Genomic DNA, 14,341 nt, shown 5'->3' with positions numbered 1-14,341 from the left:
TAGAAATAACAGCACTGGTCAGAATGATGTCAAATTGCAACAGAATATTATCAGAAAAGGGAGAAAATGTATGGCAGAAGAAAGATAAATAGTTACAAAATGTAGCAATGGATGGCACTGTAAGCATCATAATTTAACAGTGGTCAACTACAAATGACAAATGAATCATACAACAATGCCTAAGGTGTATGTCTGACATTAAACAAACTGTACTGCTCAGTACACATGGGTGTACAGGTGTGATGCTATCAGTTACATAAGCCCATCCACCATGACAACATCGTTTCACATGAGATGGGAAAAATCGGTTTCTAATTGTCATGAGGCTAAAAACCACATAAAAAGACATCTGTCAAAATGAAATCGGATTATTAACTTCCATATGACTGGTGCAAAATATGTTCAATATGCTGCCCACTGTTTTCTGCAACAAGTTTAAATTGAGAAACAGCATGTTCCACAAATTATTGCCATGTTTCCGGGGTCATGTTCAGAATGTGTTGTGCAATGTGTGTCTTCAGTGTAGCTAAGTTTGCAGTTGGAACACTGAACACAACATCTTTCAGATAGCCCCACAGCCAGAAGTCACACACATTGAGATCAGGTGATCAGGATGGCCAGGCTGTAGGGAAATGATGACTGATAATTCTAGCATTTCTGAAATGATGCCTCAGCAATGTGCAGAGGTGCACCTTATTGCAGAAAATGACCACATCTATGCTGTCGGAGAGGTGGAATGTCATGATTGTGCAAAAGATGCTCACAGTGCTTACCAGTAACGGTATAGGTAACAGAACTGGAAGCACCTGTCTTTTAGAAAAAAATATGTCCCTATGATAAATGATGTCATAAACTCGCACCACACAGTGACCTTCTCAGGATGAAGTGATACTGGTTGATTTATGAGTGGATTTTCCATGGCCCATATTTGTCTATTCTGTTTATTGACGTATCCTGTCAGATGGAAGTGGGCTTCGTCTGTCCACAAACTGTTCCATGGCCAATCATTGTCCACTTCCATGCAAGCAAGAAATTCTAAAGCAAAGATCTCTCTTGCTGGCAGGTCAACAGGAAGCAACTCGTGCACATGGGTAATTTTGAATGGATAGCAAAGAAGGTAGTTTCGTAGGATTTTACACACCATGCTGATGGGTATGTCCAGTGTTCTGGCAATTCTCCGTGCACTATACATTTGCACACCACCACTTGTCTCCCCCTGCACTGCTGTGGCCACTGCTTCCACTGACATCAAATCATTATATTTCCTCCCTCTACCAGGTTGCATATTAAAAGAACCTGTCTTTTTGAATTTCTGAATCATTTTCTCCGGACCAACGACAGTCGTCAGACCAATGACTTTTTTAAAACCTTTCAGCATCAGGAAATTCTATAGAGCAACGTGTAAACAGTCATCATACTTGTTATACAGCTTTACAAGCAGAACATGATCCTACATAGAGATAGTAATGGCGAATGTCACAGACGCAAAGGAGGAAAAGCTGTGTACCCTGCGTATTTATACCAACTTCAATGAAGCACACGCACATGACAGGCGTTTTCATTTATGTACTCTGACACATACAGCACCATCTATTGACCACTTTTCACACTATTTTTTTTCTTCTGCCATACATTTTCCCCCTATTCCTATAATATTCCAATGCAATTTGATGTCATTCTGACCAGTGGTGTTATTTCTACAGCATTTTGAAAGTTTAACTTTAATTATAATCACCATGTGTTTAAGTCCCTCAGTCATATTGTAATTACAGGATGAGAATTTAATCATAAAGCAGTCAGGTGGGATCAATACAGTTTTGTTAGTCTTTGGCTTGATGAGATATCCTGCAAAACATTACAAAATGTCTTTTATGAGAGTTACCTAAAACAGGTAGTTGAAACCCCACTCATGTGTTTAATCTAAAGACAATAAATAATCTGACCTCTTTGAGGGAGCCCAAATTGAAACTAGTATTAATAACCATGAGGCAGTTGTAGTTACTGTGATTACCAAGATACAAAGGGTAACTTAAGTAAGCAAAAAGTTTTATATGTTCAATAAAACAGATAAAGAAGCAGTAGTGTCCTATCTCAATGAATAATTTGAAACTTTTAGCTCAAGACAGGAGCTGGAGTATAAAAGAACAGCTGACCATGTACTGGATAGATATGTTCATGTGGGAAGGGATCCACCTTGGTGTATAGTGACTATAAAGAAACTTTCAGAGGAACAGAGACTACTGCACAGTTGGTGTAAAACAAAGAATAGGGGTATTTGCAGAAAAATTCTTCATGCAATGTGTTTCTCTGCCAACTGGCAAAATTTGAAGCTTTCAATGGCAACCATAGTAGAATGTTATTGCAAGATCTTTCACAAAACCTAAAGAAATCATGCTCATAAATAAAGGCTGTCAGTGGCATAGAGGTTAGTGTCCAGACACTTGTGGATGAGACAAAATTGGAATTGAGTGTAGCAAAGCAAAGTCAGCAATGATGAACTCGATTTTCAAATGTTCCTTTACAAAGAAAACACAAGGTTATTGTCTGAATTAATTCTCATGCCACTGCAGAGATGACTGACATAGATATTCAACAATGAAAACTCCAAGAAGGAATATCAACAATGTAGGAAAAGACAGATTGCTACATACCAAAGAGACGACACATCAGTTGCAGACAGGCACAAATAAATCTTATAAATCTTTCAGCCACTGTCTTCATCAGTAAAGAGAGACATATACACACACACACACACACATGCACACACACGCACACACATACCCCTCTCACCCATATACATGACTGCCAACTCCAGCATCTCAAGCTGGAATGCAAAGTCATGTGGAATGCAAGCAGCAATCTGACAAGGCCCATAATCTAGCCTCCCATGTCAAAGACACCAGCCACTTCCGTCACCAACTCCCCACCGTTCCCACCCCTTTAACTCGTGGATTCCTACTTGTCACTGTTGATGCCACTTCCCAATACACCAACATCCCTCATGCCCATGGACTTACTGCTATTGAACACTACCTTTCCCAATGTCCTTCAGACTCCAAACCCACTACTTCATTCCTCATACAACTTACTAACTTTATCTTAACCCACAACTACTTCTCATTTGACAGGATGATATATAAACAAATCCATGGGACAGCTGTAGGCACCCACATGGCACCCTCCTATGCCATCCTTTTTATGGGACATATAGAGGAGACCTTCCTAACCTTGAAAACCACCAAACCACTAGTCTGGTTCATGTTCATTGATATCTTCATGATCTGGACCCAGGGCCAAGACACCATCTCTTCATTCCTTCACATCCTCAACACCTTCTGTCTCAACCACTTCACGTGATCCTCCTCAACTCAATGTGCCAATTTCCTAGATGTTGACTTTCTCCTCTCTGATTGCTCCGTCCACAGCTCTTTCCATATTAAACAAACCAACCACCAACAGAGCCTGCGTTTTCACAGCTTTCATCCATTTCACATCAATAAATCCCTCCCATGTAGCATGGCTACTCAGAAACAGCGTATCTGCAATGACAAAAATTCCCTTGTGCATTATGTGAGGGTTTCACCAAGGCTTTCACAGACGCACGTTGCCCCAGACCTAGTCAACAAACAGATCCACATGCCATTTTCCCCCACAACCCCAATCATCCCACCACTCCTAAAAACCAGCCACAAATGAGTGTCCCCTTCCTCACTCAGTACCACCCCAGACAGGAACAACTGAACCACATCCTCCGCCAGGGCTTTGATTACGTATCATCGTGGCCTGGAATGAGGAACATCCTCTCCAAGATACTGTCCACACACCCTCCATACAGCAGTCTCCACCCCCTCTGTCCTGTCATCTCCTCCCCATTCTCATCTCCCATCCTGCTTGTCTGCAGCACTCTGCCAACACGTCCACCTGTCTTTCCCCACTCCTTTCCCCATATCCATGCCCACAACCTCATCATTCTCCACCTGTTGCCAATCTTGTCCCTGCACGCTTCACCAGACAGCATTCATCTCTCTCCCGATCTGTGCATTACTATCCCTTCCCCTCCCCACCACATCTAGATTGCTGCTTGCATCCCATGTGACATGGTATTCTGGCCTTAGGTGCTGAAGTTGGTGGTCATGTGTGCATGAGGTTTGCTTGCTTGTGTATGGGTGTGAATGTTGTATGTGTGCCTCTTCTTACTGCTGAAGGCTGTGCCCAAAAGCTTTATGTGAGCAGCTTTGAATCATGCATGTCTGCAACTTGATCTATCTTCTTTATCGGTAAGTAGCAATCAGTTTTTTCCTGTATCGTTGACACAGATATTACCTTTAGTAGTATTGAGAATCAAATGAAATCATCAGAACTGAACAATGCTCCAGGGCTTGTTGGAATCAATATCCCTCTTCTTTACACATAGATTGTTCCAGATGAGTGTCTTAAACTTGTGCCTACTCTTCATTACTATTAAATTGTGATCAAATCTATATCTGCTCCTGGGTATGCCTTACAGTCATATATCTGATTTCTGAATCTCTGTCTGACAATGATGTAATCCAGCTGGAATATTTCCATATCTCCAGGCCTTTCCAAGTATACTTCATCCTCTTATGAGTTTTGGACAGTGTATTCACTGTTAGCACAAGCACTGTTCAATAAAGAATGATGATAATTTTTATCACTGAATTTTTCCTGTATCTCACTCTCTGCCCTATGTTCCTATTCATAATGAATTCTACCAAAGTTATACAATTTTCTGATGATGTTGATATTACCATATATTCATTTGATCAGGAATTCTCTTCTTCTCTCATTTCAACTTCACTGGCCCCACTACATTTAGACTGAACCTTGGCATTTTCCTTTTCAGATTTTCTAGTTTCTCTACCATGTTCAAACGTCTGGCTTCACATGCTCTGAATTTTAGTATGCATCCTTTGGGTTGTTTATACAATCTTTTTCTCATGGTTACCTTCTCCTTGGCAGCCCCACCCCCTCATTGTTTCTAATGCAGTAGCACTGTCTTCATCATTGCAGATTATTCTTTTTTTAAGAACAACATCCCACCCCAAAGGCAATAGATTGTTCTGAAACTCTGTCTGTGATTCTGCCTCTTTGACAAGGCCATTGACAGAATGAGAGTGACTCCTTATACCAGGAGTCTTCAGTCACTGATATTGATGATTTGTATTCAAAATTTAAGCACTGGCTGGGTTCAAACCCACGACCAAGGATGTTTAGGTTAGTAGTCAAAGACACTTCTGCTAGACCATGGTTTCATCACAATGACATACAAGCACAACCAACATTTTTAAGTGAGCCCAAGAAGTTAGAAATAAGTAATTTCTTAAATGTAAATTCAGATTATAAATTAAATTCATGAATAGGAATTCATAAAAATTGCCTTATCTGTCTAATTACAGATTGCTGTAGGACTTAGATAACTTGATAGAAACAAACACAGAAAAATAATATAGCTCTAACTTTTTAACATATGGGACAAAACAAGTGAGGATATAACTTTAGGTAAAGGAAAGAATGAGGAGGAGGAGGAAAATCTACTCAGGCCATCTGATGGAGAAACAAACAACATACAATGAAGTTTTCCATTCTTTGTGGAAACAGTATACTGATCAGCAAATATTTTCCTGAGTGTGTAGACCTGCCACATTTGACACCATGACATAACGGACAATTGTTACTATGCCCTTGTTGCTTAAAAAACTCGTATTTTTTAGTGTATATACTAAACATTATTTTACGTAAAATGTAGGATGCCAGGACTGTGGAGATATTATATGATCTTTGAACTAGGTAGGGCTTATATGTGAAGTGTTCATATCTTGCTAAAATACTACCACTTCTTTCTTCATATGTTGCAGGTTTCTTGAGTACAGAAGATCTTGTAGTACCAGGCAACATGGGAATGAAGGATCAAGTGCAAGCTTTACGATGGGTACAACAGAACATTGCTGTGTTTGGAGGAGATCCTAATAGTGTCACCATATTTGGACAAAGTGCTGGTGGTGCTTCTGTCCATTACCTTGTGCTCTCACCATTAGCAAAAGGTATCATAGTGGATAAATGTATTCACATGTCTTAACATCTGTAGCTCAATTATCCATCCACAATTATCTATTGTTGTAAAGCTTCCTGGTAATATTAATGGTGTGCAGAGATATATGTAAAATATGAGAAAAGTATACTTACTTGTGAACACATCTAACATTTATTACCAGGTTTGTTTCACAAAGCAATAGCTGAAAGTGGGGCTGCACTCAACCCTTGGGCATTTGCTAGAAACACAAGAGACAGAGCATATCGACTAGCCCAAAGTTTTGGTTATTCTGGTGCAAACAACACTACAGACATAGTACAATTCTTGTTAACTGTGGATGCTTACCAACTTGTCTCAAATCCATATGCTGCTCTGCCTATGGAGGTAAGTTTCTACTTTCTTTCTCTAGCTTAAGTGACATTGATTAGTATACTGGATTACTCAGTCATAATTCCTGTTCATTAAAATTAATCATATACAATAAATTACACTCGGAGAGACCCTGGTTAAGGAACTATCAAAACAATGTTTGTGGTCATGCAGAATTCTGCATATGGCAAGAGTCTATGAATTAATTTCCTTAATTAACCATTTATCATAATTTTCAATTATGAAAATATGAAATTTAAGAATGAATTATTGTTTCCAAACAGGATATCATGGGTATCTTTCAAATGGTGTTTGTGCCCAGTGTTGAACCACAGCATGATGGAGCGTTCCTAACAGCAGAACCAACAGAGCTTCTGTCTCAGGGTGTATATAATGATGTTCCTTACATGACTGGTGGAACATCTGCAGAATGTTTGTTTTATGTTGCACGTAAGCAATAAGCACTAAAAATTATTTATCAACTATAAATCATATTTCTCTCCCTCATAAAAAACTCTTTTTCATCTTTTTTTATAATGCACACACCACTTTCTGAGAAACCTACAAATTAAATGAAGTCTGTTAGATGCTATACCTACAATTCAGTCTCTGTGGCCATTTATTAGCACATTATTTTATTCTATGAAGTCTACGTTGATAGCTGCAGGCTTAGTACAGCAGATTACTAAGAGAATAGGCCTGGGATCGATTCCTAGTCAGGTCAGAGTTTTTCTCTGTTTGGGGACTGGGTGTTGTGTTGTCCTCATCATTGTTACATCACTACTGATATGCAAGTCACCTAAGTGGCATCATGCAAGAAAGTCTCGCATCCAGCAGCAGAGCCTCCACATGACAAAGGGAGTGATTTTATTTTACTAATCGGTTTATTTATCCTCACAAATTTATGGCTATGAGGCCTCTCCTACATCTAACCAGGCATTCTACATATTTTACATTATGTTCACATAATAACCATATGGTATAAAAAGAGTTACATTTAATACGGTATACAACCTTAGAAGTATGTATGACATAAATCATCCCAGAGGGCTTACATCTCTTTGTGGGTACATGGGAAATGAGCATGAGGCCCTTCTTTCTTTTCTGTGGTGCAGTCTTACTCTCTAACTATACCTTTTCTCAGACGTGACCTGTAAGACAGGTTCCCTGTTGGCAAACTAGTCTCTTTGTAAGACATCAGTTTTTTTCTCACTTTGTTTGTTTATTTTACACCACTTTTTTTTGACAACTCATGTATGGCGTCCACATCAGAGTGTGACCTCTGTATTTTCAAAATGTATTACAGAAGTGGATTCCATGTTGGGAATATTGCCCAATACACAGCACAAAAGTCAGTCTGTGTGTAGAGAATCAGGTACCTGTATGGTGGTAGCTTTCTGAGAGAACACATTATTGACACCTGAATAATTACCTTTACACATATGCTAAGAAGTAGTGGAAAGCCCTCACAAGGATCTCAACCTTCTAAAGTAGTTAAAGAAACGAAGATGAAATCTTCGGAGAAGGCTACCTTAGTGACTCCACACCATTGGGCACAGAACTTATGTTGGTTGATGTTGTTCCATCCCCTCCAGTGACAAACAGTGACCCCTTGTGTGTGGCCTGCCTCCTTGTCCCCTTGATGCCAAATGTGGACAACATTAAGGACATAATTCAATGCAACTGCAATAGATATTACTGTCACATTCAAGAATTGCAACAACTGATGTCTTCCCATTCTGTAACATGTTTTGTTCTCCAATAAACATATTTCACTTATGAGAATTCTCCAACTTTTTGAGGTTACTGTGACTGCTGTCAGAACTATACCGGCTTCAAGAGGGCAAGTGGAGGGGTCTGTATTTGCACAGATATCATCAGTGAGTGGAGTCCTCTCCACATCACAATGGAAACAATAACAGTGTGAGTTGAATCATCCCAGTGATCACCATTTGTGTTATTCCCAGGTGGGGCACTTTCAGACCCTGAGAAGGCTGCCTTAATCTGATAACTCTCCCACCATCCTCCCCTTTTCTCCTGCTAACAGATTTCAATGTACACCACCACTGTAGGAGAATACCACATCGCCTGGTAGGGGTCTCCTGGTTCACAAACTTCTTTCCAATTTTGACCTCTGCCTCCTCAATGATGGTGCCCATGAAGAAAAAGAAGAATTGCTCCCAACTGCACATTTTTGATTATCAACATTACAGTCACTTTCCCGAATCTCATGGCTTTGCTACAGGATTGCTAGATCATGACCTTTGTGGCAGTGATCACTGGATGTTTTACATTTCCACTGCCACTTTCATCCCCTGTCTGTTGCACTGTATCAGTAACAATAAGTAACAGTGTTGGACACATCTCCACTGTGGACATCACATCTCTAGAACTGCCAGTCCCCTTTCTACAAGCCTCCTTTACTTGCAGCCAGGGTAATGGTGAACCAATGGTATTTGCTACAGACATTCAGCACCATTACTGAGTTCTGGAATATCTCAATTGACATGTTTAACTGACCACCCTCATCACTTTTAATTGGCTCTGTGCAAAAGTTTGGTACCTGATTACATGTAGTAGGGAGGAATGCTGAGAATGCTATGTTTCCTCCTTGGGAATGTATGCATCATCATAGAGAAGACCCAAAGAAGAGTGGTGCGTTTTGTCACAGGGTTATTTGGTAAGCGTGATAGCATTATGGAGATGTTTAGCAAACTCAAGTGGCAGACTCTGCAAGAGAGGCACTCTGCATCGCGGTGTAGCTTGCTGTCCAGGTTTCGAGAGGGTGCATTTCTGGATGAGATATCGAATGTATTGCTTCCCCCTACTTATACCTTCCGAGGAGATAAAGAATGTAAAATTAGAGAGATTCGAGCGTGCACGGAGGCTTTCCGGCAGTCACAAACCGTATGTGACTGGAACAGGAAAGGGAAGTAATGACAGTGGCACGTAAATTGCCCTCCACCACACACTGTTGGGTGGCTTGCGGAGTATAAATGTAAATGTAGATGTAGATGTAGATCATCCCATGTGTGGTCCAAGCTCCATAATCTACTGGTTCATGAAAGATCAACCACTATTCTGGGACTGCTCCTTAATAGTGTTATTTCTGTAGATATGATGGTTCTTACTGAACTCTTCATGACCCATGTTGCAACAGCTTCAGCATCCTCTTTTTATCTGGCTACCTATAAAATGTGTAAAAGACAACCTGAAGATCAACTTCCTGATCAACTTGACCAACTCTATCCTTTCTCCTTCATACCCTGAAACATATGATGAACCTTTCACTGAATGGGAATTACCAAAAGATGTTGTATACTTAGAACTACAATTAAGGGAAAACAATTTTCTAAATGATATGTAGTTACCAAAATTTGTAGGATGCACAACACTAGCTCACAGTCATTGATTTCCTGTTAAATACATTTTTTGAAAACTCACAGGCTTACAAAAGTTCTCAGTATTAAACTTTTAATCATCGGGATATATACTGAATCAGGAGCAATAATTTTCTGAATAAGGATACTACTACTAAAATTTATAGAAAGCAGATGATGATTTAGTATGCATTATATTTTTCATATTCCTCATTAACATTTGAAATACACAATATATGACACATCCACAAATTTGATATTATCTGTGAGAGATGTTGGGGGAATCTGCATAAACAGAATGTTCAGCTGTAAGCATTGTTCTCTATTTTTATTTGTCTGTTGTCTCTACTCAGACATGTACCTCCTGAAGAAAGTATTGGTCAACCCATCTGTCCCTGTGTGAATTCAATAATTTTCTGGTTATACAAATGTTTTGTTTAAAGAAGTTACTTTATTGTTGAATACATTGTTGAAGAGATGCTCAATTTAGTTCCTACAAATGGGAAGTTACTTATGTTGAGTAATAGACATAAATATACCATATCATCTGCCTTGGGAGAAATTACAGTGAGAATTCCACAATGTCCATTGAGAGGGCCATTATTGTTTTATACTTTGTGTATGGAGGCATGTGCATGATACAAATTTTGTTGTTGACCTGAGTAAATAAATATGAACAAACAAAATAATATGAGATGTTTGTTGTTGTTGTTGTCTTCAGTCCTGAGACTGGTTTGATGCAGCTCTCCATGCTACTCTATCCTGTGCAAGCTTCTTCATCTCCCAGTACTTACTGCAACCTACATCCTTCTGAATCTGCTTAGTGTATTCATCTCTTTGTCTCCCTCTACGATTTTTACCCTCCAGCTGCCCTCCAATGCTAAATTTGTGATCTCTTGATGCCTCAGAACATGTCCTACCAACCGGTCCCTTCTTCTTGTCAATTTGTGGCACAAACTCCTTTTCTCCCCAATCCTATTCAATACCTCCTCATTAGTTATGTAATCTACCCATCTAATCTTCAGCATTCTTCTGTAGCACCACATTTCGAAAGCTTCTATTCTCTTCTTGTCCAAACTGTTTATCGTCCATGTTTCACTTCTATACATGGCTACATTCCAAATAAATGATATGAGATATTGTTGTCAATATTATTAATTGATTTAAGTATTATTAATTTATTTTACATTGATAAAATATCCCTCCTTCAGTTACCATTGTGTAAAAACAGCAAATAATAAGTGAGATAAAAAGTTTTAGGCTTTAACTACACACATTGCTGGAAACTTCATACACACACACACACACACACACACACACACACACACACACACTTTGAGTAACCACACAACCAAAGACCAATGTCAATCAAAATTTACTGACAGTGAATATTAATTACCAACAGATGAGCAATAACTCTGTTCATGTTTTGTATTACAATGGAGAGAGTGGACTCCAAGCATAAATTATGCAAAAAAATTCCATTTCTGTTTATAAGCTCACTTGCTAATTTAATCTCAATTGTTTACTTAATAAATTATCCCAATAGCTGGAACTGCATTCCAGAATCTCTAAGTTATATTCCACTGGCAATTTTAAGGCAATGTTCAGAAATAGCTGATTTTCTAGGATGTTATAAGCATGTGTGTCACTTATGCCCATTACACCGATCCTCCTCATACTGATGGTCAGGTCAATATATAACACACCACAACTGCAATAAATATGATGCACAGTTGCCTCAGATAAACCAAGACCATCCTTAACATATCCTAATCTTAGCAGTTGGTCAAAAATATACTTCACATCATGTTTTCACAGAATATAACCAGTCATGTTGCACATGCTACCTGCATATGATAAAAATGCCATAAACTTTGGCGCCCCCTCATTATTTTTATTGCTCACCCAATTCATGGTTAGTTGATAGCACAATATGCTTCTGATCTCTCCCTCTCTCACTATAACCATTCTGGAGAAAGATAACCTTCTCCTTTTGGTAGTGTGTACAACTTTTTGCTCAACTGATGCATTCCATATCACACTGTATATTGTTAATATGATCATTAACTGACTAGCATTTAACCTGTAAGTTGTTTTGTCAGTAATGGATTAAACAAAAGATACAGATTGGTGCTCAGAAGATTTTGCCTATTATTAATATTGAAATTGCTGGTGTCTGGAATCCTTAGTGACATTTTAGTATAATGCGTATGTAGTCTTTCATCATCTGAACTTTAACCCTCTTCGTTTGTGTAACTAATCTTTCTATAGAGGGTTATTCTGCAAAATGATGATAAACTGCAGGAAATGTCTCATGAGAAGGTAAGGAACAACAATGTCACATGGACATATGGCTGGAAATGCATCCCAAGGCAGGTACAGCCACTTGAAGTTGGAGATAAAATATCTTTGGAAGTGTAGGTTTCAGTGCTTGAAAGCCCCATGAGAACATTCCATACAAGTTGGAATGTTGTCCACACTAGTGCTTTAACTCCACACTACCACATTAGAGAGACCATTAATATTGCATGTGGCGGTGGCACACTTACACAATATGTGCTAGGGACATCAACTTCACTCCTGTTGCTGACTCAGTCTGGTGTGGGCATGTGTCATATAGTGTGGCACATAGAGACAATGGCCTATCATTTCATGTGGTGGGACCAGCTTCTTTACAAGAATGGGAAACTGTGAAATGTGGGTGCACCCAGTATTTACATAGGATTGGGGGAATAGATGTTGAACACTGTACAAAGTGATCCTGGTATTAGCACCAAGCAAGTGGCCCACCAGCCAGATGACCATGTGAAACATTCTCCATGACAACTGCCATGAGGATTTTGTTGCTGGTTTGGTGTACAAGCCACCATGATGCTGGGGTCTCTGTCCTGCATCTTGTTCACAGGTGAGGCTACCTTTACAAGTGGCAGTATTGTCAGCCTCCACAACACCCACCTGTGGGCCACAGACAATCCCAAGTGGTGTGGTGGAACCAAGCCACCAGCACCAGTTCAGCCTGAATGTGTGGGCAAGGATTATGGAAACTGACTCATGGGCCAGTAATGCCTGGCAAGGCATATCTGCACTTCCTGTGAGTGACCCTTTCTCCCATGGTAGATGGAGGTATGTGTGCAGGACATGCATGCACTATACCAATGTTTTAGAAGTTTTCAAAATGGAACAGAAGAAAACAACTTACCTCAGTGAAACTTTTTTATTTTTCAACATTGTTTCCCTATAACCTAATGCAATTGGTCCAGTGATGTTCTTATGCCTTGGTACCATCTCAAAAATTAAATTTCTCCAGGCCAGCAAAATACTGTCAACTTCAGTTGTTGGTTCTTTGTTTGAAGAGACTCTCCAGCCACTGAGGAAAATTTGGAGCTTCAGTAAGAAATGGAAGTCTGATGGAACCAAATTAGGTGAATAAGCTGGTTGTGGCAACAGTTCATATCCTAGTCCATATATTTTTCCCATGGCAATGACACTTGTGTGTGGGCACGTGTTGTCTTATGACTTTCTTCCTTGCCAAATATGGCCTTTTTCACATGTCTTTTTCTGTAGTTGATCCAGGAAGTTAGCATAGTATTTTCCTGTAATTGTCTGGCCAGTGAGAACATAATCTATCAGCAGAACTCCTTTTGCATCCAAGAAAATGACACCATGATTTTTCAGGCCAATTGTATTGCCAAAAGGCAATACTATGGTGATAGTGAATGAATGTGCTTCCATTGTTTTGACTACTGTTTTGTCTCTGATTACCCACTATACAGTCCAAACTGGAGCCCATCTGATTTTCATCTGTTTCTAAAACTGACACCTTTGAGAGCTTTGCTTTGATAGTGATGAAGTGGTGCAAACAGAGGCAAAATTGCGCGGCCCATCCACAAAGTCAGACATTCTGCAGTTACAGTGTGAACAAACTGGTATCTCACTGGAAAAAATCTGTTCATTTCCAGGGTGATCATGATATGTAGATATGAAGATAAAGATGTAGAATATTAATAAAGTTTGTTAAGAGTTTTCACATAAAAAAATTGGAGGGATTACTTTTCAGCACCTCATAGTAGATAGTTTTCTTATATCCAGTTGTACTTATAAAGTGTGGTATACCCATTCAGATAACATCCCTACAGCTTCAGAAATTGTTGCACTTTCAGTCAGTGATTTTCCAGGACAAACTTATGCACTTTTTCAATAATTTGAGGAGTAGTGACACATATTGGCTAACTACTATGTGGATCATCACCTAAGCTGTTCTGGTCAAATTTAAACTTGTTGTCAACTTGCCAGCAGTTGAATATAGAGGAGCAGAGTCCTCTAGTGTGTTCTGAAAATTGACATGAATTTCCTTTGCTTTCATACTGCATGTTTGTTTACGAAATACTTAATCACTGCTTGCATCTCAGTTTTTTCCTTCTTCACAAATCACTGCACTGGAACGGCAATAGAGATGTCCACGTGACATATCTCTAGCCAGAGCACTGATACCCCATGTGTTTACTCATGAAGGATGACCTATTATTAAGTATGAACC

The 14,341-nt window shown here is 39.3% G+C and overlaps 1 protein-coding gene across 1 annotated transcript in view; it reads left to right on the top strand.

Moving 5' to 3' along the window:
• LOC126344257 (esterase FE4-like) overlaps window positions 1-14,341 on the top strand; it is a 100,499-nt gene that overhangs the window by 27,061 nt on the left and 59,097 nt on the right. The window contains exons 5-7 of the mRNA XM_050002006.1: window positions 5,877-6,062; window positions 6,234-6,436; window positions 6,706-6,871. Of these exons, the coding sequence (XP_049857963.1) occupies window positions 5,877-6,062; window positions 6,234-6,436; window positions 6,706-6,871 (555 nt within the window). The remainder of the gene's footprint in view (window positions 1-5,876; window positions 6,063-6,233; window positions 6,437-6,705; window positions 6,872-14,341) is intronic.

This window comes from Schistocerca gregaria, chromosome 1 (assembly GCF_023897955.1).
Source record: "Schistocerca gregaria isolate iqSchGreg1 chromosome 1, iqSchGreg1.2, whole genome shotgun sequence".
In the NCBI taxonomy this organism is placed as follows: Eukaryota; Metazoa; Arthropoda; class Insecta; order Orthoptera; family Acrididae; genus Schistocerca; species Schistocerca gregaria.
This window is presented reverse-complemented; position numbering and strand designations above follow the sequence as displayed.